At 43.5% G+C, this 27,543-nt stretch overlaps 1 protein-coding gene across 1 annotated transcript in view; it reads left to right on the forward strand.

The window, feature by feature from the left end:
* The window catches only part of SIDT1 (SID1 transmembrane family member 1), a 262,081-nt gene that overhangs the window by 197,168 nt on the left and 37,370 nt on the right, over positions 1–27,543 (forward strand). The window contains exons 16-20 of the mRNA XM_033940160.1: positions 2,865–2,988; positions 10,144–10,261; positions 14,470–14,606; positions 20,635–20,743; positions 23,284–23,298. Of these exons, the coding sequence (XP_033796051.1) occupies positions 2,865–2,988; positions 10,144–10,261; positions 14,470–14,606; positions 20,635–20,743; positions 23,284–23,298 (503 nt within the window). The remainder of the gene's footprint in view (positions 1–2,864; positions 2,989–10,143; positions 10,262–14,469; positions 14,607–20,634; positions 20,744–23,283; positions 23,299–27,543) is intronic.

A 27,543-nucleotide genomic window follows, 5' to 3' on the forward strand; every position in this document is an offset into this window, starting at 1 on the left:
AGGAAGGGAGGTGGGCCTGGCCCAGCCCGGCAAGGAGGGGTTTAACATGGCAGGAGGGAGTTGGCATCCCTCCTGCCTTTTGTGGGGCATCGGCGCAGGGGACATTGACGTGGGGGGGGGGAGCATGCGTCTGAGCAGCGACTCTTTTTTCCTTTTGTGTAGGCCAGGCAGCCCGTGGTTTTAATCCGCTTTAACCCACGGGTTAAAGCCACGGGCTCCCAGTGCAGGGAAGGGCAGGAGAGATTCGGGGTGCCAGCGGGGTGGCAGGAAAGATTCGGGGCGACAGCAGGGTGGCAGGCAGATTCGGGGCAGAGCTTCGGGACAGTAGAGAGCAGGCTGCGGGGCAAAATTTTTTTGTGGGGTTCGGGACACTTGTTGGGTGGGGAGTTTAATTTTTTTTTAATCAGGCCGATATTTTGCGTATGTAAAACACGCAAAATATCTGCCCGATTAAAAAAAAAATTTAAAAAGCCGACAGAAGCCCTGACAGCAGTGACAGGAGGCTGTTTCTTCTGTCACTACTGTCAAGGCTTTAGTGATCCATGCAGTTGGCTGGGGGCATGCCAACGATCGTCTCCATTTGCATGCAGGCCTTTAGTGAATTCGTCGGCCTGCATGCAAACAGAAACGGATCGCACACGGATCGGAGGGTTAGTGAATCTAGTCCTAAGTAACCGGGTCTGCTTTGGGGATGGGGGTGGTGCAGCGGGCCAGCAGACAGGCAAGCAGGGAGGGAGGCAAGGAGGGATCCCCGGCTATGGTACAAGAAGCCCGCGTACTCCCAAGTGTGTGCGTATCGGTTCATAGACAACTCGGCGAAAGACAAAGGTGCGCGCCGACAACTGAGCGCAAGACGGAGGCGCGCGCCGAAGAAAATTACAGTTTTTAGGGGCTCCGATGGGGGGTTTTGTTGGGGATCCCCCCAGTTTACTTAATAGAGATCGCGCCGGCATTGTGGGGGGTTTGGTGGATTGTAACCCTCCAAATTTTACTGTAAACTTAACTTTTTCCCTAAAACAGGGAAAAAGTGAAGTTTTCAGTAAAATGTGGAGGATTACAACCCCCCACACCCCCCACAACGCCCCACAACGCGGCGCGATCTCTATTAAGTAAAGGGGGGTTCCCCCCCACGCCCCCCCGTCAGAGCCGTAAAAACTGTAATTTTCTGCGGCATGCGCCTCCGCGCTGCGCTCAATTGTCTGCGCGCGCCTTTGTCCCGGAGCGCTTTTGACCTGACACCATGCGTATCACATGTTGAGAAACACTGGTTTAGAGAATATTAATTAGAGGTAAGAGCAGTGGCGTAGTAAGGGGGGCAGGGAGAGCAGTTCGCCCCAAGCACAGCACCTCTTCTCCTCTCCAACCCCCTTCCCCCTCCCGCTCCTCTCAATATCACGTGCATGCACCCCTTGACTTCTCCTGTACCTATTTTACTTCCCTGGTGCAAGGTTGCTGGCCATGTCAGCATTACCGCTCTCTCTGACGTCGATTCCGGGACCCATGCCTAGGAAGTGATGTCAAAGGACGCGCTGACACCTATGGGTATGCTGCTCACACTGGAGAAGTTTAAAAAATACAGGGAAGGGGGCGTGTGCACGGCAGGGGGGACAGGGGAGGGGCGCCGCTCACCCTTACTATGCCACTAGGTAAGAGTATAACAAATTTATTCCTTGGAAGGAAAGCAATGCTTCCCTCCCCACTCACCCCCACTGGCTTCTTCCTCTGTAAACAGTTTAATACTAACCATCATGTTATTATTCTCCTCCCAATTCCTGCATTTTGGAGGGGGAACCCTTATGCTTCTGCATCCAGTGGCATAGTAAGGAGGGGCAGGGAGGTTGACCACCCTGTGCTCCATCTTGGTGGGGGTGCCAGCATGGCACCTCTCCTCCTTTCTACTCCCTCCTCCCCCCCCAGTACCTGTTTAATTGTTCGCCAGCACGAGCAGCTCACGCTAGCCTCGGCTCTCTCTGTCTCTCTGAAATCACATCCTGCAATGTGTGTGCCTAGTTTTAAAGTGACTTCTGGCCAGAACTTTCAGCTGTCTGCTGCTTGTTGCCTGATGTCCCTTTGAAGCTGGGCATGACTGCAATCTTTGCCAAATGTGCCACTTTATGCTGGAACATGGCTTTTACAGTAGGTCATATAAGCCCTGGATGGAAGTGACATCAGAGGGCGAGTCGAGGCCGATGCAGGCAGGAGATTGGAGATGCTCGCATTTGTTTTGGCCAATCAGGTACTTCCTTAGGCTCCTTCCTAAGGAAGTCCCTAATTGGTTCAGACACCTCAGGCCTCTCCCAAGGGAGGAGCATGAGGCATCTGAGCCAATCAGGGCCATAGGCCCTTTCCTTTGCATCACATGATGCACCGGGGAGGGGTTAAAGCCTAGTGTCGTCGGAAAAAAGGAGGAGCAGGAGGAGTTTTGAGTACCACCTGCTCCTAACGTTAAGGTATAGGTTAAGGGGCATGGGAGGGCGGCCTCTGGTGGCAAGAAGGAGTGGGCATCCCTCCTGCATTTGTGGGTCACAGCATTTGTCGGGGGTTGTTGGGGAGGGCCGGCGGTGGGGGTTAAAATTTTTTTTAATGGGACAGATATTTTGTGTGTGTAATACACACAAAATATCTGTGCCATTTAAAAAAAAAAAAAAGCAGACCTGTCGGTAACACAGTTACCAACAGGTCTACAGCAGTCCGGTTTTAAGATTGGTAAAACCCAATGCAAAATGGCCAAGCAATGTAAATGAATCAATCGCTTGGCTATTTTGCATGGGGTCTTACTAATTTGCATGGCCAGATGTGAAATGTGTAGGTTTGTGCATATGTCTGGTAAACTATAATTCACTAGATTTTTTTTCCTTTTTCAGTGCCTTCAACAACATCCTCAGTAACTTGGGCCATGTGATGCTGGGGTTTCTCTTCCTTCTGATTGTGTTACGTCGTGACATTCATCATCGACGCTTGCTGGAAAACAAGAACCTCTATGCCATGGTATGGCAAAAATCCAAGTAGGATGGGGGAAATATAGACACTCCCTCTGATCTTCTAAACATATTCCAAAGATAACAGCATTATAGGAACAGCTCAGCACATTGAGCACTCAGAAGTAGAGACAAAATAAGGAACCCATTAATAATAATAATAATAATCAGTTTATATACTGCAAGGCCGTAAAGTTCTATGTGGTTTACAATAGTTTAAAAAAACAAACAAACAATAAAAGAAGTTGAATAAAACTAAAAAAATTAAAAGCCATTGGGATGTTCTTTTATAACATTGGGAAGGTATTTTGGTTCAAGAATCAGAGGTGGACCTGGAAATTCATAAACACCTGAAATGCCAGCTCCTCCACTGTGTAACTTTGGGCAAGTCTCTTTATTTCCTTTTGTTTAAGATTACTCTGCTGCATTTGGATAATAATGTTGATTTCAAACTGGTAGATTATTAGAGTTCCAGCTTGGATATAATACATGTGAAGGGCAGTTCTATAACAGGGCAGCTAAATTTAAAGGTCATTTGCCCTCATAAAAGCATAGGTTGGCAGCACTTTCGCGGTTAAGTATACACTTGTAAGCATAAGTGCAAGCTGGATGCCTAAGCTTTATTCCATAAGGGCATGTATAAGTGCACAGGGTGTAGGCATCCACTTACATTTGTTACCCAACACTGTGTTACTTGCACCATTGATGCATTTACATTGTCACAATTGTGCCAGGTCTGTAGCTGGTGTAATTACGGCACATATACGTTAGGTACTCCGATGCCAGGTTACACTACTATTCTGTAATGGAATCCAGGTAACTAGATGCTGTTGTAGAAAAAGTTCTCATTGTATGGCTTTGGGATCCCTTAAACAGAGGCACCTGGTTAGAGCAGCTGCCTCAGCACCCTGAGGTTGTGAGTTTGATTCCCACTTCAATTCCTGTCAAGTCACTTAACACTTCATTGCCCAGGGTACAAAATAAGTACCTGTCCAAAATATGTAAACCATATTGATTGTAATCACACAGAAAAAGCTGTATTTTTATGTCCCCCCTCCCCCCTTTACCCTCTTAAGTAACAAATGATTACTGTCATTCATTGATTTGTAATTATCTTGGTGCATTGCACTCAAATTTTAAGTCTGTATAACATAACTGGGTTACTGCTGAACCTGAAGTATGCAGGTAAGGCTACTGTCAGTTAGGGCAATGGTCTTTGACCTAGGGGCCGCCGTGTGAGCGGACTGCTGGGCACGATGGACCACTGGTCTGACCCAGCAGTGGCAATTCTTATGTTCTTATGCTTATTCTCACATCTTCAAGGCACAGTGATCTCCATAAAGATTATATCGGCCAGTAAGAAATTCTTTCAATAATCAACCTTGTCTTTGAGAATTTAAATTCTCTCCAGGAGTAAGGCAGCCCTAAGCTGGAACGTAAGACAGTTATAGAAATTGAGAATCAAGAGACCATCACTTTGTTCTGCCCTTAAAGAACTAAAAAGAATGCTGAGCCTTCTGTTAACTTCAAGTAACACACAAAACAGTAATATTCAGTTCCTTTAAAAAAAAAAAACAAACAAACACCTTCTTTAGAAAAAGGTTTTTAACAAGATTCATTTTGTTATTGAAGGTGTTATTGGAGGTGGTTATTGTTAGTAGATAGTGAAGAGTCAGCACATATATTTTTATATGATTATATTATCCTTTATTTTCTTTCTTTTTCTTTCTTTGAAATGACTCTTTCTCCCAGTGTGAGGACTATAATAAAAAATATTTTCAATTACATTTTTTTTTCTTATTTCACAAATAACATTGTTAAATATAATTCAATAAAAATATGCTTTGAATGCCTCGATCGATTAAGCCATGACCTCTCCTTTGTCCCCCAGTTGATGATGTCCCACTGCCACCCCTCTAAGAACTGAGTCTGAAAGGGGATACAAGGCTCTATGACAGCGATGGCGAACCTATGGCACGCTATCAATACACTCCAATGAAGATGTGAATAATACATTCCAAGCCTTCCTTACTCTGTTTTACCAAATGGGGCGCAATTAAAATGAGAAATGAATTGTCTATCACAATCCACCTGTGTGCATTCCTTTTAAAGTTCAATAAAATCTGAAGGAGGCCATTAAAATAGAAGCTACTTGCTCACCCGGCGCTATTGGTAAACCCAATAATAAAAAGGAATGGGCAACAGGACCATGTGTGAAAAGACAATTTGAGGAGCAGTTCCTATTTGCCTTCAGTTCTCTGCATTTGATGGGACAAACTCAGGATTAGCTCAGTTTGTTTTCTTTATCCTCTACTTATCTGGTAGCCGCCTCTCACCATTCACAATAACTGACTTCCACTACCTTGCAGGAGATAGCATGAGGGGGCATGAAGCACAGACATAAGCAAGCCACAGTATAAAGTAGAACAAAATGTAAAAGAATTTTGTTCTACTTTACGCTGTGTATATCCAGGCCTGGTAACTCAGGAAAAACCACAATACGAAGGGACTGGTTCCAGCCAGTCTACAACAAGTCAGCACATCACAAGAGTATCAACTTAGCATTTAGCACACAGGGCCTGGTCAGTGGCGTAGTAAGTGGGGTGGTCCGCCATGGGTACCTTCTTGGTGGGGACGCCAGCACCCATCCTCTTCTCTGCCACTCCCACTCCTTCCCACGTCTTCCCCCCCGTGCACACGCCTTCACTTCCCCCTCCCCCACCATATCTCTAGCTCTTCACTGGCATGATCAGCAACTCCAACCTGCTGCTCTCGCCACACACACACACACACTCCCCCAGTGGCCACTGACTCCCTTCCAGCCCCCATAAATCTGAATGAAACAGTACATACCTGTCTCTAGAACAGCAGCATCTGGTATGGGAAAGCCTAGTAGAGCAACACACAAGTGTCTTAAGTAGCCTAGTGGGTGGGCTAGTGAACAATAGAGAGGAGGATCCAGGCTCATAAGCCACTATAACCACTGAATTTATGATGGGGGCCACTGCTGGGAGCAGACTGCTGGTCTGACCCAGCAGCGGCAAATTCTTATGTTCATAAGTGTGATCCTATCAAAATCCTATTATACCCCCATATAGGTGCCACCTGCAGCCATAGGGGCTATTGAGGTGGTAGACAGGTGGCTATAATATTATTTGGGGGAGTTTTGGAGGGCTCATCATACATTATAAGGGGGTTATGGTGAGATGTATTTCTGGCACCGTTTATGTGAAGTTCACAGCAGTGCTCTCTAAGGTGTCCTACTGCTCTATTGGTATATCTGTGTGGCCAGTCTGTTACAATGCTGGCCCCTCCCACATCTAAATGGTCTGCATTAGGATGTTTTGAACTTGGACGTTTTGTGGTCAAAAATGGGAATAGAGTTGGATGTCCTAAGGGCTGGACCTCCTGGTGGCCAAGATCTCTAACTAGACGTTAAAAAAAAAAAAAAATGGACATCTTGCAATGTTGCCGATTTTAAAAATGGCCATTTCTCCTCCTCCAACTTTGGATGTATTGTGGGAAATGTCCAAAGTCAGACTTAGATGTCCTTTCAGAAATGGCCCTCATGTAGTATAGAACTGCAGATTCCATTAAAAAAATACTTTGAGCAATGCACACTTTATGATATTTATGAAGCAGCAAGTTATTGTGGACCCACAAATAAGAGGCAATAGCAGAGAGCAGCAGACACATGACCTCCAGGGTGCATGCAACAAAATAAAATAAGCTTTGTCTTATCCATTTCTTCTTCAGGTCGTACTCAGTAGACAATGCAAAGTCATTGTCAGTATTGGTCAACCTGATGGCACAGTTGCCTGAAACATCCATGAAAATGTCCTTAACACATGAAATAGAATAAGTTAACAAAATCTCAACATATAACATCCCTAGCATGTCACCTCTCACCCTTAGAGAGAAAACAGCAAGAGAGGCTTGGCAGCCCCACATACCACCTTTCAGCCCTAGAAAAAACAGCAAGAGGAACTCAGCAGCTCCATCACATTATCTCTCAATGGAAGGTAATAGGCTGCAAGCCCCCCTGTTTTTTTCTGAGGCTGGAATGCTCCTACTCCTAGAGAAAACAGCAGTAAGGGCTTGGTGGTGTCAGCATTCTCATCCCCAGAATAAAATAAGTTTTTACCCACTCCCTATCCCAATGACTCCAACAGTAACTAAAAATATTTTTCTCCCTCTGTACCCCCCACATCTCACCATTCTTTTTCTCCACCCTCTCTCTGATATGACCCCCAGTTTAAAAAAGTCAATTTTCTCACTCTCATCTATACTCCCTCCCAATTCCAGTCATCCAGCCGTCCATGTTCCAGCCCTTTGTCACCTCCCCACACTTCCAATGACCTCCCAATAGTACAAAAAAAAAGTTATTTTTCTTCCCTGCTGTCACCATCCCTTCTCTTCTTGCCTCCAGCCCCCTAAAAGTACAAAAATCATATTTTCCTCTCTATCAGCATTTCATCTCTTCTTGACTCCAGCCCCCTCCCTACCCATTCCCTAATTCTAATGACAATGGCAATAGTCATACAATTAGAAAAAAAAAGTCTTGCCAAATGAAGCTTCCAGCAGCAGTGAACTCAGCTGAGGTAGCTTCAGTTTCAGCTGCCTCCAGTCCTGGGCCAGCCGTCCATTCACTGAAAGGATTCACTATACAGCAGTTTCACTCAGTATAGCTGTGGCTGGACATATGCTGTTTTTGTCATTGGGCTATTCAAATCTCCTGTAGTGATGAACTGAAACTTCTTCAACATCTGTCATAGTAAACTAGTGCTTTCACCATAGCTCCCTGACACCAGAGAGTAAAAACAAAATACAAAAGCAATCTAGACTAATAACAATAATAGCAAAAACCATAAGAATCAGAAAATCTCTTTCTCCTGTTTAAATTGTTTATTGATTTTATAAAATCACATCTTATAGTAAGTGTAACAGATTATTCATCAATAACATTCTTGAAAAACACTTATGTACTATACATGAATACAAAATAAACAATCCCCTCCCCCCTCTCTGGATTTTTATGTAGAATATGAAATCTTTAATATGGTAGGTATACAGTATTATTAAAGTTGTTTAACATAAGAATCTAATGGACCCCAGATTCCTATAAATCTTTGCGATTCATTTATTTTTTCTTCAAGCATTTTCTCATATCGGTAATACAGACATAGGGTCTCCCACCAACATGGCATATTCAACCTATCCCATTGTTTCCAGTTCCTAGTAATCATTTGCAAAGCCACACCTGTCATGATGAGAAGAAGTTTATCTTTGGAATTATTTAGCGGGCTATTTTTTTTTGGCTTTCTGAGAGCACTAGCAGACTCACTGACTAATGCATCCCTTAATACCCTAATCACTTCTCTTGTCCCAGGTTTGGAAAATGCATCTCAAAAATTCCTCAATATTATACAATAAAAGTCAAAGATTACTTTTTCCTTTAACACTGCTGAATATCCTCTTACCTTAGTATGTAAATAAGACTGTTGCCCTTTTATATCTAGCAGGAGAGGCACAAGAAGCAAACATTATATTCCTCCTGTGTCCTCCTCTGTTTCACACCCACCCAACAAAGGCTCTCGTCCTATGCCTATCAAAAATGCCGAAGATGGGGGGATGGGTTTTGATGACCAGGTCAGTGAGGACTTTGAACCAGTCCTCCATGTGGTCCCTCCTGCCCCGAATGGACTACACAGCCATGTTGTGACTCCTGAACTCCTAAGTTTTGGAGAACTCAGCTTCCAATATGTTGCGTCCCCTGAGCTGGTCATTCTGTATTATCACCCCCACTTTCCCCTTTACCATCTTTATGGCTTTCCTGCTCAACTTCACGATGGTTTTCACTTTGTCCATGTGGAAGAAAGAGCTCCAGAGTGCCAAGCTGATGCAAAGCAGGAAGAGGGTCTCAGGTCTGAGCAAGAAGTAGCGTATGATCTGACCCAGGAAAGATAGCATAGCAGCTGCTACACAGCCTTGAGGCCAGCAGCAGGCTACAGCACCACACAGTGCCATGGTGGGGGAGGGGGGGTTCCACCAGGAGGAATGAGGAAGCCAGACACAGAGCAATGGCGTGAACTCAAATTGGCACAGTCAGCACAGCAATGGCTTGTGCCGTCAGAGGATTCAGTGTCTTGAATGAATCCCTGAAGGCTTTTTTTTGTTTGTTTGTTTTAATTTGATTGGTTAGGAAGGCTCAGAAGTTCTGCACAACCAATCAAATTAAAAACAAAACAAAAGAAGTCTTCAGGGATTCACTAAAGACACTGAATCCCCTAACGGCATGGAATGCTCCAGTGCTCTGAAGCCCTGATGCACAAAACCTTTCTCTGGCAGTAAGACTTGTTAAAGCAGTCTTACTGTAATGGAAATCTCTCCTACCGATGCACAAAAGGATTCTTTGTGGCTGCTAATGAATCTCGTAGCAGCCACCAAGAATTCTATGCTAATGCATTACAAGGAGGTCATTAGTATTAAAATTAAAGTGCAAACTTTAATGATAGGTCTTGAGCTCTTGCAGCCACACCTCCTAGACACCTGATTAGCTTAGGCACATGACAGGACAGTAAGGCTAGAACTCAATCTCTGCCAATCTCCCCTTCCTGCTGCTTCATCAGAGCCCTCCAATTAATAAAAAAACAAAATTCCAGCTGATCGTGGCTTCTCCAACCAACTCTGGTGCCAGAGAAGAAGCCCCAATCTACTGAGCTGCTTCTGTCCTCCCACTGAGCTCCAAAAATTGAAAGCCTGGTGGTCTACTGGGCTCAAAGGCATGCTCACTGCTTATATGGTATTTAGGCCTCTCTCAGTGCATCTCAGGATGCACCAAGCAGGGGCAGGGCTGCCATTTTGATGAGACAGGCCATGCCATTCTTCAATAAAAAGTACAGGGGGTCAGAAGGTATGGGGGTATCGGAGGGTCCTGGACTGTATGGCCATTCGCTGAACCGACTCAACTCTCAGCACATCTTTTTGATAATGTGGTCTTCAGAATTGTACACAGTATTCCAGATGGGGTCTTACCATGGATCTGTACAACGGCATTATGAAGTTAGTGAAGTGATTTCTAGATTGTAGGATGTAGCAGCATGCGAGGTCCAATGCTTATTATGAATGTACTCAGTCTATATATTGTTCATTCATTCTCTTTAAGGAATATGGAATTCCCAAGCATTTTGGACTCTTCTACACCATGGGTGTTGCCTTGACAATGGAAGGCGTTCTGAGTGCCTGTTACCATGTCTGCCCTAACTATTCCAACTTCCAATTTGGTAAGTAAAAAATTCAGAGTCTGTGGCTTCAGATTGCGAGTGGGTGGACCTTGGAAAGGAGCTGGATCTGATAAATATTTTTTCTTGGGGTGATCTTATTCAAATGTGAAATGCAAAATTTGTGCAGAATTCCGTACAAGGACAGAGTACAAGCAGCTGCAGTTGGCATGGTATGTCTCCTATCACCTCATCCCCATGATGACCTCCTATTTGTGCTCTTCATATCCTCCATCCCACCCCACCCCCTCAGGTAAATGTAAGGATTGTTAGTGTGGCCCCCACAATATTAGGTGGTAGGGGTTAAGTGAGAGGCGCCCTTACACACGCCAGGTCTCAGGTTCAGTTCCCTCACTGAAGATTCACCAGGAAGTAGAATCAAAAAGGCACAGCCAGAGGTGATTGCATAAAGAATATATTATAGAAATAGGCTTACAGAAAAGCAATATTTATAAGCATTACAATTAAGCATTACAATTAAGTAGAAAGCAAAGCAGTTTCCCTGCCTTACAGAGTTCAGAGGAAAAGAGAGACTTAAAAGCCTGAAGTTCCAGGGAAAGGCAGAGAGAGAGAAAAGGGGGATGGGGTGATGGTCCAAGCTTCGTGTTCCATAGATAAAGAGGATAGACAAAGAAAGAGAGAGCTCCAGATGTGTTGCAGAAAGGAGGCTTTTATAGCTTGGAATCTTATTCTGTGTATAGAAACTATTGTATGTCCCAGTATCTTTCTGTTTAGAATTTGTAAACTGTTTGAAACAATGGTTAATTTAATTGATAAGGAGGGTGTGATACTTGCAGGCATGGTAGATGGGATTAGTCTCTGGCTTCTTTGTCCCATTCAAGCAGCCTATCTTCTTGATAAACAATCCAGTCTGGCTGAATGATTAATGTATGTGAATTCTGTACAGGAGCACAGAATTCTGCATCCAGAGTCAGATAATTTCCCATAGGCCTTTGCTGACAGTTATGCCAACTGAAAATGCTGTTTGCTAGCAATAGCTATGCTGACAGTAAACACCCATGACCTTCTCTCCAGATCCCTTCCTCATTAGAAAACTACATTTGGCACTGCAGAAAGTGGGCTGACCTATTTCTGATTTAGAAGCACATGTCAAAAAGAGGAAGAAAAACTTTAAGATTATCTCTGGAGGCTAGAAGTTCTGCTCAGGAGAGTAGTCAGAAAGAATGGCCTAGCATTCTCAAGAAAAAAACTCTTCCATGATAAAACAACTAATAAGAGGTGCACACCAGGCTGACAGAATGATCATGCACCTGAGGCTCTGTGAGAGGAAAACAAACCCTCCTGGGTTTTTACAGTTGCTCAAAGTGATAAGAGTTGAAGAGGAGCAGGAAGCAGTAAGCCTGGCTTTGGTAGGAGCAAAGAAAATCCGTGAACCACCTACCAGGTCTTCTTCTTAGATGAATGAAGTGGCTTGCTTAACAGAGTCTATTAGGCATTTACAAAAAGAAATAGCTCTCTTGAGAACGCAGGATAGTGCTATGTCTGTTCCAAAGTTGAGAAAGAATAGTAGCTACTGTGGTGACTATGGACCAAGAGAAGAATTTGCAGACCCTATTGGCTGAGCTGTGCCAGAAAGTTGCAGCCCTGAAGGAGGCACAATTGTGCAAATGAAAGAGAGCCAGAGAGAAAGAGCTCTGAAAATGACAAGAGGTACAAGGAGACTCAAACATCTCCCAATACATACCATCATAACACTAAGGCCTACTTCTGACTAAAGGAGGAAGCCACTGGCAAAACATTAGCCCCCCAAGGCCAGATAGGGTAATGTAGAGCCTTACATAAAACTAACCCTCCCCCCAAACCATAGGGGGATCCATAAGGCAAATAACTCTAATACCAAACCAGTGTCCACCCGAGGTTCTGCCTGTACTGTACCGAAATGATTGATTGGACCCACACCGGTAGTCTCCGTGAAAGTAGAAGGGAAACCAGTGAAGGCACTATTAGACGGTGGATCACAGATCACCATCTTCTTTGACTACTGGTACTGTGCATATCTGAGTCATCTGTTTCTACACCCTGAACAGGACTTGGCCGTATGGGGCTTCAGTGAAAGCAGCTACCCTTAACGAGGTTATATGGTAGTAGAAGCTGAAATTCCAGAGAAAATCATAGAGGTTCAAGAAACCGTACCCGTGATAGCACAGTTCTTCAACCGCCGGTCCGTGGACCGGTACCAGTCCGCAGAAAATTCCTGCCAGTCCGCACAGGACTGGCGAGATCAACCTCTCTAATTTCCTGCCAGTCCACGCAGGACCAGCAAGATTGACGACCTGTAGTTCGCGCAGGGCCGGAGAGATAATGGGGAGCCTCTGACAGTGTGCTCTCTCCCCTCCCAGCGGCTCTCCTTACTTACAAGCGCAGCGATTCAGGAAGGAAGCCTTGGGGCTTTTGCTGAGTCGCGGCCGCCTCTGATGATGCAACTTCCGCTTTCCTCAGAGGCGGTGCGACCCAACAAAGGACCCGAGGCTGCCTTCCTGAATCGCTGCGCTGGCAAGTAAGGAGAGTTGCTGGGAGGGGAGAAAGCCACTGTTAGAGGCTGGGAAGCTGCTGGGCATGGTGAAAAAAAAGGGACAGATGCTACTGGGCCTGGAGAGGGATAAGGAGAGAAGCTGCTGGGAGGGGAGGAGGGAAAGGAGTCTGAGAAGCTGCTGGGCAAGGGGAAAAAGGGACAGCTGCTACTGGACCTGGAGAGGGATAAGGAGAGATGCTGCTGTGAGGGAAAGGAGTCTGGGAAGCTGCTGGGCAAGGAGAAAAAGGGACAGCTGCTACTGGACCTGGAGAGGGATAAGGAAAGATGCTTCTGGGAGGGGAGGAGGGAAAGTGAACGGAAGAGAGTTACTGCTGGACAGGGGAAGGAGGGAAGGGAGAAGAAAAAAGGAAGGAAACAACTGGCAGGGAGATTAGAGGAGGGGAAGGGGAGAGACAGGAATGAGATGGGGGGTCAGCAGAGAAATTGAGAGGGACAAAGATGTTAGATCTGGTGTAGGAGAGATAAAAATGAAAAGAGCAGTGAATCTGGAATGAATCATGTAAAAAGGAGAGAGGGGCATAGGCTGGATGGAAAGGGGAGAGGGGCATAGAAAGAAGACAAATACCATATGGAAGGGGGAGAGGTCAGACAGTAGATTGGAGGGGCAGATGCTGGATTGAAGAGACAGAGAAGGCAGACGCTGGAAGGAAGAGAGTGAAAAGAAGATGAAAGCAGAAACCAGAGACAACAAAAGGTAGAAACAAATAATTTTATTTCTATTTTGTGATTAGAATATATCAGATTTGAAATATATATCCTGCTAGAGCTGGTGTTAGACATAACTGGGGACTGCAAAGTCCAGGCAGTGGCTTAGGGCTCTCTCTGACCAGGGGGGGCAGTTGCCCTAGTTGCACTCCCCTAATCCTATTCCTGCTATGTGTGACTGCGGTATTCTGTTAGCATGATATTTCTATGTAGCATTCTGTAATAATTTGGCTTATTCAGTTTTCTTGATAGTAGAAGGGATATATGTGAAGGGGAGGGGAGACAGGGGTTTTGTTGATCCTTGCTCTGTATTATTTGTATTTATAAAATGACAATTGTACAGAATATTGTTTCTTTTTATACTTTAATAAAATACATTCAGTATAAAATCATAACTGAGGCTTGTGCGGATGGGATCAGATGGTTTGCGAGGACCGAGTTCGTGGAGACGGGGCGGAAACGGGGTTTTTAAATTTCAGTTCTAGTAGTTTGCCGGTCCACAAAATAATTTTTTTTTTCTGCCGGTCCATTGGTGCAAAAAGGTTGAAGAACACTGCGTGATAGCACTAGTGTGTCCTGAAGCTTGAAGCATTCCAGTCATCATTGGTACTAATGCTAGTTTGTTCAGGAGATTGACCCAAAAGTGCCAAGAGATGGTGTGTCCTGACTATGCCAATGTGTTAACTATCTATCCACTACTCCAAGAGGTTTATGTTAAAGCAGATCCCTGCACCTTGAAACCTCGGAAGGATTCAGTGAACAAAGGAATTCCCCCTCCTTACATATACTTTTGTCATTAGTTTGTTTATTCTGTCTTATTTTTAGTAATTGTGTATATTTTTTTGTAACCTGTTCTGGGTTTAATTGGGAGGACAGGCTAAATCAATAAATAGGGAAATGACATTTGGTACAGGGAGATACTGATGAGTTTCTGATTCCATTCTCCCCTCAGACACATCCTTCATGTATATGATTGCTGGGCTTTGCATGCTAAAGCTCTACCAAACCCGCCACCCAGACATCAACGCTAGTGCCTATGCAGCTTATGCCTCCTTCGCTGTAGTGATTTTCCTGGCTGTCCTTGGAGTGGTAAGTCATATCCTTGCCCTTGTATCTTTGTGGATGATTGTGTGGCAGAAAAATAAGTTAGCTTGTCAATGGCCAGGATAAAAGAAAATGACCTAATTTTGCTTTATAATAATGAAATGCCAGTTAGAGGCATTTACATTACATTACATTAATGATTTTTATTCTGCCATTACTTTGTGGTTCAAGGCAGATTGCACAAGAGGTTATCTGGACATTTCTAGGAGAGTTACAACGAAGAGCGGGTTACTTCGGGGGAAATCTGGACATTGTATCAGGGTCATTACGAGATAGATAATTTAATTAGAAGATTGAAAATTAGGGAAGATTGAAATGCTTCCTGCGGTATTAGTTTGTCTTGATGGATTTCTTGAATAGCAGGGTTTCTATTTCTCTTCTGAAAGTTTTGTAGTCTAGTGTCGTGATCAGTAGATTAGAGAGTTGGTGGTCTAGTTTTGCTGCCTGCATGGCCAGTAGTCTGTTGTACATTTTTTTGCATTTGATGCCTCTGATTGGGGGATGAGTGAACGGTGTCTGGGTTCTTCTTTGCCTGGTTGTGGTAGTTCGGATAAGGTGGTTGTTCAAGTAGGCTGGGCTGTCTCCATTCATGGTTTTGAATAGTAGACAGTAAAATTTGAATAGAATTCTTTCTTGTATTGGGAGCCAGTGTGAGTTGAGGTAAGTGGTGGTGATGTGGTCATATTTATTCTGCGAATAGATCAGTCTGAGAGCTGTGTTTTCTACTGTTTGTAGTTGTTTTATCATGACTGCGGGGCAGGGAAAATAGAGGCTGTTGCAGTAGTCTAGAAGTCCTAGGACTAGGGATTGAACCGTGAGCTATAATTGTTTTCTGTTGATGAATTTCCGGATTTGCCTTAAGTTTTGCATGACTGCGAATGATTTCTGGATTGTTTTGTTGATTTGTGGTTGCATGGTACAGCATCTGTCTATCATCACTCCAAGTAGTTTTAGGGTGGGTTGAATGGGGTATGTGATTGAGTTTCTTACTAAGTTTGTTATGGTTGGGGTTTTGTTTTTTTCACGGAGTATAAATTTGGTTTTGGCAGGGTCCAGCTTTAGTTTGTGTTCTTTCATCCATGTTGACACTGTTTCTAGTGTTCTATGTAGTGTGTCTGTCATGGAGGGTGCTGGTTGATCAAAAGGAAGGAGGATGGTGATGTTGTCTGCATAACTATAAGAAGTTAAGCCTAATTTGTCTAGGCAGATGCTGAGGGATGCAATATAGAGATTGAAGAGTGTTGGGGATAATGGCGACCTTTGGGGTACGCCACAGGGGTTGGACTATGGTTCTGATTTTTCTTTGCCTGCGTGCTTTTTTTCTTTTGAATATTGATATCCTCAGTCTGTTTGAGAGCCTTTTCTTTCTTCACTAAAATAACAATTTAAAATCTAATTTTAAAACTTTTGGCTTATACTAGTTCATGAGCTCCTGCTGTGCTTTAGTCAGTGTACATTACTACTATATGTGTATATATATATATTGTGTGTTTGCAAAATGCCTTGTTAAAATCTTTCGGAAACAAATTCCACAGTGTGACTCGAAGACTTTTCAAATCAAATGTCTGTGACTGTAAGACAACGCTTAGCCAACATAAAAAACGTTTCTTTAAATTCCATATAAAATAAACTGGGAGGGGAAATAGATATTGTGGAAATGATCATTCTTTATACTTCATTGCAGTGCTTGCCCATGGGGTAGTTCTATGAACCATTTATGGAACAATATTTAAAATATTTTGATGCTTAACATAAGAGTCAAGGACCTAGATTTTCCTGAATAATAATCCACACCTCCCCTTCCGTAAAAAAACAAACAAAAAAAATATTTTCTAAATTTAGGACTCTATGTTACAGAACATGATGTAAGAAAAACTCAGGACTGACTTGTAAACCTCTTTCATAAATTGATTCACCGGGCAACTTTGACAGAGTATGATGTACTACTATATAGTCTGGTGCAATTTTATAATAGCTCATAGCAGACTATGGAACACAATGCTGTACTTCTATAAACTGAAATAATTTATTTTTTACTGATGCTTACCAGAGTTGAAATGTCCTGTCAAACTATCTCTTATTGAATTCTCCTTGGTGATAAATACAAATAGATTATTGCCAGTACAAGTAGACATTGTTCTTGTGTGCTTCCTTTGCTTGATTTCTATGGAAATTATTTTCTATATTTGTGTTGTTCCCACTTCATCTTGCATCCTTGTGTGCCATGTAGTATTGATGCAGACCCTTTGGATGAATCAAATTGGTTTTTTTTACAAATATCTGTTCTATTTAGTCTTTGAAATAAAAAAAAAATGCAGGGATGACCAAATAGAGTCCAAATGCTGAATTCAGATAAAGTAAACACAATCGGTATTTCTGGTGCACATGGCACATGAGTCTTGATGATTAGGTTAACTTCCCCTAACATCAAGCTGTGCAGAAGGAATCGTATACTTTTTCATCTCCACCCTATACTGCCTCTCTTCAGTTTCTTTCTTTCTGCACATGAGCTGGAAGGTGTTTTTCTGATTTGGTCTGAGAAGTTTTATTATATTATGAGGCTTTCAGGGTTCAAGAGGTCTCCAGTAACCCTGGGGCAGCTCTGCCTGAGAGAAGACGCAGACCCTTTGAATAGCAGTTTGCAGCTAACAGGGCAACCCTTTCAAGGAACCTGTCTAGCTGGCCTGCACTGAAACTTAAGGAACTCGGGACCATTCCCCTGGGAGCAAGGCTCACCTCTGATTTATCAGGCGCTTGGGTGCAGGCTGTTTGGCCCTCCAGTGGTCCGGGAGAACTTTAATGGGTATCAGCTGCGTTTTCCATCCCCATTGCTGCACAAAGATCTGTAGGGGGCCTGAGGCCTGCAGTGTGAGCTGAAGCAGGTTATAGCACTAGTGCCATCAGCGATTTCTTTGCTTTGAGATTTTGGGAAGGCATTATCAGTTTTGTGCACTTCCTTTTGGTTTGGCCATGGCTCAGTGGACCTGTTCTGTATGAGCCCTTGGAGGAAGAAGCCAGAACTATGAAAGCACTAGACAACCTCAATCCTCTGGTTCTCGCTACACAGCAGCCCTCCCAAAATCCCAGTGATACTAGATCAGTAGACATTTCTCTGCAAATAGGTGGGAGGTTGTTGGCTTATTGAGAGGCTTGGGAGCAGATTTGCTTAGACCGCTGGGTATTGGACATCATTCGAGAATGATTCAAGCTTGAATTCTGTCACCCATTAATGGATCTGTTTGTGGACTCTACAGCTGGTTAACCAGAGAAAGCAGTCAAAGTCTGAGCAACGGTGACAAGGCTTCTAGACATTGGAGCCATATAAGAACATAAGTAGTGCCTCTGCTGGGTCAGACCAGAGGTCCATCGTACCCAGCAGTCCTCTCATGCGGTGGCCCATCAGGTCCAGGACCTGTATAGTAATCCTCTATCTATACTCTTCTATCCCCTTTTCCTTCAGGAAATCATCCAGTCCCTTCTTGAACCCCAGTACCGTACTCTGTCCTATCACACCCTCTGGAAGCGCATTCCAGGTGTCCACCACCCTTTGGGTGAAGAAGAACTTCCTAGCATTGGTTCTGAATCTATCCCCTCTTAATTTTTCCAAATGCCCTCTCGTTCTTGTAGTTTTCGGAAGTTTGAAAAATCTGTCCCTCTCCACTTTCTCTATGCCTTTCATGATCTTGTAAGTCTCTATCATGTCCCCTCTAAGCCTCCGCTTTTCCAGGGAAAAGAGCCCCAGTTTCGCTAATCTTTCAGCATATGAAAGGTTTTCCATACCTTTTATCAATCGCGTCGCTCTTTTCTGAACCCTCTCGAGTAACGCCATATCCTTCTTAAGGTATGGCGACCAAAATTGGATGCAGTACTCCAGATGCGGGCGCACAATTGCCCGATACAATGGCAGGATAACTTCTTTCATTCTGGTTGTAATACCTTTCTTGATAATACCTAGCATTCTATTTGCCTTCTTAGAAGCCGCTGCGCACTGTGCCGACGGTTTCATTGTCTTGTCCACTATTACCCCCAAGTCCTTTTCTAGGATGCTTTCACCCATTACCAGCCCTCCATCGTATAGGTATACTTCGGGTTTCTGTTTCCTACGTGCAAGACTTTACATTTCTCTACATTAAACTTCATCTGCCATCTCGTCGACAACTCTTCTAGTTTATTCAGGTCCCTTTGTAAATCTTCACAATCCTCTTTTGTCACGACTTCACTAAATAGTTTGATGTCGTCTGCGAATTTTATTACTTCGCACTTCGTCCCTGCTTCTAGATCATTTATAAATACATTAAACAGCAGTGGTCCAAGTACCAACCCCTGCGGAACACCATTTGTGACTCTCCTCCAGTCAGAGTAGTGGCCCTTCACTCCTACCTCCTGAGGAATCGGGCTTGGGCAGATACTCTATATACTTCATTGGACCCAAGAAAGACTGAGATGACTGGAGACCAATCCTGGATCTGAAGTCTGTCAATGCAACACTGAAAGTGCTGAGATTCCACATGGAGACCGTTTGCTTGGTCATTGTGGCAGTGGCGCAAAGGGAATTTTTATCCTTCCTGGATTTGGCGGAAACCTATCTGCATATTCCCAGAGCACAGGAAGTATTTTAAGATTCCACATACTGGGGAGACATTTTAAGTTCTCCACACTCCTATTCAGCCAGACAGTAGCACCTCACAATTTCACCAAGGTGATAATTATGGTGGTGATGCATCTCTGCAAGGCGGGAATACAAGTGCATCTGTACTTGGATGATTGGTTGATCAGAGCTCCATCAAAGTCAGAAAGGGAAAAGGCAGTGGAGAAAGTGGTTCACCTGTTCCAGAACCTGAGTTGGATCGTCAACTTCTAGAAAAGCCTCTTGGCTTCCCCAGAGTATTTTAGAATTTGTTTCAATATGGCGGAAAACCGTGTTTTTCTTCTCGAGCCACACAAACAGAAGATCAAGACAAATTTCAGGCCTCTTGAAGATGCCAGTGCCTACAGCATGGCACTGTCCCAGGTATTGAGGTCCACGGCAAAAACCATAGAAGTGGTTCTTGGGCAAAGGCTCATATGTGCCAACTCTAGGACACCCTATTGTCTCACTGGTCTCTGCAAACAGATCCCCTTCAGATGCCGCTGGCCTGGATGAAAGATGCACAGCACAGTCTGCATTGGTGGCTCCGGCTAGTGTCTCTATCAATAAACATAGCTGCCCGAAGAGGAGAAGCGGCAGTGTCTGAAGAGGCTGAGCTGCGTCATAGACCTCAGCTGGCTGCAGCGGTGGTAAGCCCGATGCGTGATAAGCATGCATGCGCACTCTCATGTCCGCGACGGATCAGGGAACACGACCTTAGAGTGCGCATGCGCGACTAACATTTTATTATTATAGATACTTGTTACAGAGCAGAACAGAAGTGTCTTGTCAGGGAAGTTCCCCGTATCCCTACTTCTTATGTTGCAGTGGTTATTGACTGCTTTGGTACAGACTGAAGAGAGGCCCACTGATGAAGAGGCAGAGCTGTAGAAAAAGTGTATCATTCCTTCTGCATAATCACGGTTAGGGGAAGTTAATCCAATTGTCAGGACTCATATGCCATGTTACCAGAAAGAAGATTATCGTGGTAAGAACCTAATCTTTCCTTACTGAAGTCATATAAGAGTCATCAAATCAAAGGGACCATTTAGATAATTCCTTCTTTATCTATAAATAAATAAATACTCTTTATACATCTGTGACAGAAATGCCATTGGGAGCCTTTCTATATCTAATCTAAAGCTGTTGGCACTAACATTGGGTCCTGCATTGTTTCTTGTCTCATTTAATAATTCTTAGGACAAAGAAGAGATGATCAGACGTTGTGTAGGATCTAGATGATCACAGTAGAAAGGGAACAATTGAGAAGACTGGTAGACCCAAAAGTCCTACTTGGTCAGTGGTGCTGTCATATAGAGAGAGACAGTCCTTGTCAGTGTCCTTAGAATGTTACTGAATCTCTTTATTTTCTTATTTGCTGTCCAGGTATTTGGGAAAAGCAACGAGTGGTTCTGGGCCATCTTCACAATTATCCATGTTCTGGGCTCTCTAGCTCTCAGTACCCACATTTATTACATGGGCCGCTTCAAGATAGGTAAGAGTCTGAGGCCACTTAAGGAGGCCCTGAGAGTTCTCACTTACCTATCTTAATCTATAAATACAAGCAACTTATGGAATTGCAGTGTGAGCATCAGAAGACTGAATTTTTCCAAAAGAGATCTTCTCCTAACTGTACCCCAACTGTAATCTGCCCACAGAAAGCCACAAAGAGGCATACCATGCCCTTGACCTTCATTGTGCTGGAGTATGTCACACTTTGCCTTGATTGAAGTTTATTTTAATACTCAGTTAACTTGATTCCTGTTTGAATTAAGTTCACTAACAATATATAAAAGCAATCAAGAAATGTAGAAGATATGGTCTGGTTATGAACATTGTAGAAACATATGTTCCAACTGAGCCACTCTTGATGAAATGGTATAGGACTTTTGTTTTTTATGTATTTATAAAGTGTTATTCTCAGGTAAGTAACTTCCATCTTACACACTCTGTGATCAGAAAATCCTCTCCTTTTTATTAAGGAGAAGCGAAACTGTTGAAGGAAGCCATGTTTCATTTTTGTGATACTATTTAGAGCATTGTACTCGCAATAATTACTTTTCTTTTTAACATTGAATGAAATATATTTTCCTGATTGCTAATCAACTAAGCTCACTTTTTATTCAATCATCATTGTGTAGGAAGCTTCTAGATGTATGTAACTGTCTAACTTTATAGTCTGCAGTATTAGCAGCAGGGAGTATATAAATATATACTAGGTGGGCCAAAAGTCGATATACAGTATTTATTCATTATTTCTCTTTATTGTATAGGTATTGAATAGATATAATACAATGCACTTGGGTAAGGCACTTCAAAATCATAATGTATTCAGTTACATTTATGCAGATGATATCAGTATTATCTTGCTTTTTAATAATAAGGATTCTGATTGGTCTGCATTAAACTTAGTGCATGATACTGTAGAGAAATGGGTTACAACCCATAAGTTGAAAATAAATATAGATAAAACTAACCCCCCCTTACAAAACCATAGTGCAGATTTTAGCGTTGGCTGTGGCAGTAACAGCTCCGATGTTCATTGAATTCCTATGAGTATCGGAGCTGTTACCGCTGTAGCCGGAACTAAAAAACATGCTACGGTTTTGTAAAAGGTGGGTAAGTTTCTTTGGCTAGGCCAATAGGATCTGGCTAGACTGGATCTTTTATCACACTTTGGCCAAAGTAATTACACTTTTGATATGCAAACTAGAGTTTTGAGCAATTAGATAATGTATTGCGCTTGGAGCATCAAGTTAATCTGGTTAGTAAAAAATCATATTTTCTTTTAAGGAAATTACAGGTAGTTCAGAAATATTTTGATGTCTATTTTTGCACTTGTGGATCAATTGTTTATTCTTTCCCAGATAGACGTCTGTAATATTGTTCATTTAGGATGTGCTAAAGGATTGTTGAAAAGATTACAAACTGTGCAGAATACTGTGGTGAGGGTAGTTTTTTACATCTCTAAATATGATAGAATTACACTATATTTCATTAAATTACGTTGGTTGCCAGTACATGCAAAGATTTATTTTAAGCCTTGTATTATGATTTTTAATATTTTATATAGCCAGGTGCCATATTATTTAGTGGAATTTATTTCATTACTAGCAGGAAGACCAGGTAATATTTTATGGAAGCAATTCTATCTTCAGTTTCCCTCACCAAAGACAATTAGACTTGTTCATTAGAAGGCATTCTTCTTTTATCAGGCTCCTTTAATTTGGAAAGATTTCCCTATTTTAATAAGATTAGTAGGTCAATATGCTGTTTTTAGAAAACTTTAAAAAACATTCTTGTTTAAAAAAAATTATCTTGAAATGTATCATCTTCTACTGTTAATGTTCTATTTGAATATTTCAACACCAAAAAGTCCAACAGGATAGAGAACCCACGGGTATAAAACAGCACAAAAGGTAGTGTGAATGGACAATGAACCATCCACTGAAGATCACTGATGTAAGACCAACTTGTTTATTTCAGATAAGGACACAAGCAGAAGCTGTGGACCCGACACAGCACTGTGTTTCGGCGTTTGAGGAACGCCTGCATCAGGGGTCACTCGGTCCAACTAACATGCCAGAGTAACCAAAATCACTGAAAAGCTATGGAAATGCTTCCCTAGCTTTTCAGTGATTTTGGTTACTCTAGCATGTTAGTTGGACCGAGTGATCCCCTCGTAAGGGCTTTGGCAGAATATAAGTCAGAATGTAATATGATGTAATACTGAATGAAAAGTAAAAGTGAAACAATGTAACTGATACAAAAACTTCACACGAATGTTATTCATGACATATGTAAAATAAAAAGAAATAATAAATACTGTATACCTACTTTTGGCCCACCCTCTATATTTAAACAGGCCCTCTGGATTGTAGATGTACTCTATAAGAGGTCATGTTCCATTTGCTTGATGGAAAAGGATACATATTGGAGAAAAAGGTGTTCTACACCTTCTGTTTGTAGCACTTTTACTCCTCTTTTACCATGTTTGTTTTCTTTCTTCTTTTTTCTGCTAAACTGTGGCCTCAGATGTATCCAACACAGGTAACAATTTCCTGATTATTCCATTCCTGGTACGTCATCCATAGGTTAATTTCAGGAATCTGGAGGATCCATGATGCCCTAAAGAGAGTAGTTGTATGCATAAGGAGAGCAAAATATTTTTGAAAATTGAACCTATTAAACTGCATATACGTATATTTTAAAAAGGGAAGGGGCTGATGGAGAGACAACAGATCCATTATACTCATAGAAAATCCATCCCTGCTTTCACAAATAAGTCATGCATGGTCTGTCTCTTCCCCAACCTTTCTCCACCCTGGTCTTGCCACTTTTCTTTTCTTTTTTATTTAAATTTCAATTACATACAAAGCATTCAACTTTGACAAGAAAATAAAGTAAGGTTACAATCAATTTTCCATTGGACATTAAACTTAAGGCAAAAAAGCAAATTAAATATGCCATTTTTCTAATAGCATGAGTATCTTTACCCCTGTTGGAAAAGGGGCATAGCCAAGAAGAGAGAAATTAAGGGAGAGGAAATCCATGTGTGGCTGGCTGGCATTCATTTTTTTTTTATAACATCATCTTTATTAATATTTTGGTTTTTTACATACAATTAATACAATAACAAAACAACAACAGCAAACAGGAGAAAATGGCAGGAACAGTCAGGTCTTTCATGTTATTCATGCACAAAGACCCACAGAAACAGAACCCCCCCTACCAGGAACCCCCCCCCCCACACACACACACCCACACCCATACACACACTCCAGTGTCAAAAGTTCAATAGAGAACTTCTAGCTCTAGGGGGACAATCCCTCCCAAATGGGAGCCTATATTCTCCTGAATTTCCTCCACGGGCCAGGACCACCCCTCTGGACATCCAGATATTCAAATTTCAGCAAAGTAAACAACTCATTTCTCCTCATAGTAAGGGTAGGTGCTTCAGCTTGGTGCCACAACAAAAGGATACATTTCCGGGTCAGTAAGAAGGCCTTTCGCAATAACGTGTTACCCCTTCTAGACAAGCCCAGATGAACCACCTGAGAAAAGAGCAGAACATCTGCCCTCAAAGGAATCTGCTTTTGCAGGGCAGACTGCAGGTACAGTGCTACAAAAAACCAAAAGGTCTGAATGTGGTCACAAGACCAAAACATATGAAGCAAGCCTGCAGGAGCGGACTGGCACTTAGGACACCGAGCATGAGAGGCATAGCCAGAGACATAGGCCCAAAATGGTGATACATGCAGCCACAGAAGAAACTTGAAGTCTTGCTCCTGCAGCCCCGTCATTCGTTTATTTGTTGGGATTTATTATGAAGAGATTCACACAAGGTGGGGTATAGTTCAACATAAAACATACAATGTTGTTAACAGCATAACAATAGTAAAATGACTAAATTATAAACATAAATACTATAGGTAAACTTGAAATCAGAAAATTGAAACGTAATAAAAGACCATTGTGAAACAGTATCAACAGCTCTGAAATTCAAATAGCAGAGATATAATACAATGTCAGTAATAAATACCTAATAAGCATGCATTAGAACATTCTGATAACAACATACTGTAGATATGATGCTAATGCTTTTCTACTATACATCTTACCATATACAGTAGTCCAGTAGTTACAGAATGAGTGTATAGTCAGTCAATCTATATATTAAAGGCTTGGGAAAAGAGCCAGGTTTTCACCTGCTTCCTGAAGTAGAGGTAGTCTGAAGTTAAATGTAGTCCCTCTGGGAATAAATTCCAGTGTGTGGGAGCTACTCCTGCGAATGCTTGCTGGCAGGCATCATATTGTACAATTTCTTTTGTTGGGAGTTCAGATTGTAATGGATGCTCCTTGAGAGGACCTCAAAGGTCACATAGGTATGTAAAGGTATAATTTATTCTTTTATTCTGGCCCATAGAGTGTTAAATTTAGCCCTACAAGGTACTGGTAGCCAGTGTAGTTTTCGCAGGAAGGGTATGGTGTAGACCAGGGCTGCCCAAGTCCGGTCCTCGAGATCTACTGTCAGGCCAGGTTTTCAGGATATCCACAATGAATATGCATGAGAGAGAGATTTGCATACCAAGAAGGCAGTGCGGGCAAATCTCTCTCATGCATATTCATTGTGGATATCCTGAAAACCTGGCCTGCCAGTAGATCTCGAGGACCGGACTTGGGCAGTCCTGGTGTAGACTATAGAGAATGACACAGTGGCTGTTACTTGCGGCTAGCCCACTGAAAAGGTGAGAGGAAAAAAGTGATCGCCATGGGTACGGGAACAAGGCCATTCGCCGTCCCATGGAGCAGTGAATGGCCTTGTCCCCACAGTAAATTGAGGGAATGCCATGCGGTCCAGAAGCCCCCCTACCTCCTTTTTTCTGATTGCCACTGTCTGGGCATCTCCCTCCCTCCCTTCCCCATCAGAGGAGAAGTTTTGGGCACCCGCACATGACTTGATGAAAGCTGGCTTGGGCAGCTAGGAGACAAAAAAAAAATGAAAATCACCACGAAGGTGAGGGGAAGGGAGAAGGGAGATGCTCGGACCGCGGCAATCGGGAGGGAAGGAAAGGACTGCGTGAAGGGCACTGAAGGGAAATGGAGAGAGAAAGGTAGAGGGGAGAGAGGAACAGACGCTGAAGGGAAATGGGGAAGAGTGGGGAGAAGACGCTGAAGGAAAATGGGTATGAGAGAGTGGGGAGAAGACGCTGAAGGGAAATGGGGAAGAGAGGGGAGAAGACACTGAAGGAAACTGGGTAGGAGAGAGTGGAACAGACACTGAAGGGAACTGGATGGAAGGAGGGGATAAAGAAAAAAAAGGCACATGCTGGATTGGGGAGACAGATACCAGATCTGAGGGGAGGAAAGGAGGAGAGAGATGCTAAAAACCACCTTGGGGAGGGAAGGAAAGATGGAAGGGAAGAAGACAGAGATGCCAGACTATGGGGGAGCGGAGGGAAGAAGGTGGGTGCCAGACCAAATGGGGGGTGGGGGTGGAGGGAGAAATGGAAGGAAGAGGCACAGTAACAGAGCATATGGAAGAGGCAGAGAGAAGGCAGACAGTGTATGGAAGGAAGTGAATGAGGAGAAAATGAGGAAAGCAGAAACCAGACAACAAAGGTAGAAAAAAAATTCTATTTCTTTTCTGGTGTTTTGCTTTAGGATAAAGTAGTATATTAGTTGTGTTGATAAACATTTATAAACAAAGCCCTGCCAGCTGAATATCTCTTTCTCTAGTTCGGCAGCCAGAACTTTGATTTAGAAAATGACAATTGTATAGAATATTGTTTCTTTTTATATTTTAACTAATCTTTAAGCCCGTTACATTAACAGGTGCTAGAATAGATGTGTCTGTCTGTCTGTGTTTCTTTATCTCTCTCTCCTTGGCCGCTGTCTGTGTCCTTCTGTCTTCCCCCCCCCCCCGAGCAAAGCTGTCTGCCCCCAGCACACACCTCCTCCCCAAAGCAACCCCCTTTCCCTCTCCCTAACTGTCTCTCCATGGCCCTCTTCTGTCTTCCCATCCAGAGCAAAGCTGTCTGTCCCCAACCCACCTCCCCCCCAAAGCAGCCTCCTTTCCCTCTCCTTATCTCTCCATGGCCCCTTCTGTCTCCCCCAGCACACCCTGCCCCCCAAAGCAGCCCCCTTTCCCTCTCCCTGTCTCTTCATGGCCCCTTCTGTCTTCCCCCCAGAGCAAAGCTGTTTGCCCCAAGCACACCCCTCCCCCCAAAGCAGCCCCCTTTCCCTCTCCCTGTCTCTCCATGGCCCCTTCTGTCTTCCCCCCCAGAGCAAAGCTGTCTGTCCCCAGCACACTTCCCCCCCACAGTAGCCCCCTTTCCCTCTCCCTATCTCTCCATGGCCCCTTCTGTCTCCCCCAGCACACCCCTCCCCCCAAACCTCTTTCCCTCTCCCCCTGGCCCCCGGTATTGATCCCCTTCTTACCCTCCCTCCATCCCGGTGTCTTCTGGCCTACTCCTCTTCAAAGTAGCCTGCGATCGTGGTGGCCGGCTTTAGCGAACCTCGCAGGCCGTTCTCCAACTCAGTAGCACGTTCTCTCTGAAGCGATCCCGTGCATCAGAGGGAATGTGCTACTGAGGTTGGAGAGCGGCCTGCGAGGTTCTTTAAAGCTGGCCAACATCACAGGCTGCTCTGAAGAGGAGGATCAGCGGCAGCGGTAGCGGCAGTGGCGAGTGAGGGCTGGAGGTGTGTTCCTTGCCGAGGACGCAGGCAGGGAAAGAGCTTGCCTGCGCTTCCAAATGGTGAGTGAGGGTGGGAGGAGGGGAGTGGCCAAAATGT

This window comes from Geotrypetes seraphini, chromosome 4, assembly GCF_902459505.1.
Source record: "Geotrypetes seraphini chromosome 4, aGeoSer1.1, whole genome shotgun sequence".
NCBI lineage: Eukaryota > Metazoa > Chordata > Amphibia > Gymnophiona > Dermophiidae > Geotrypetes > Geotrypetes seraphini.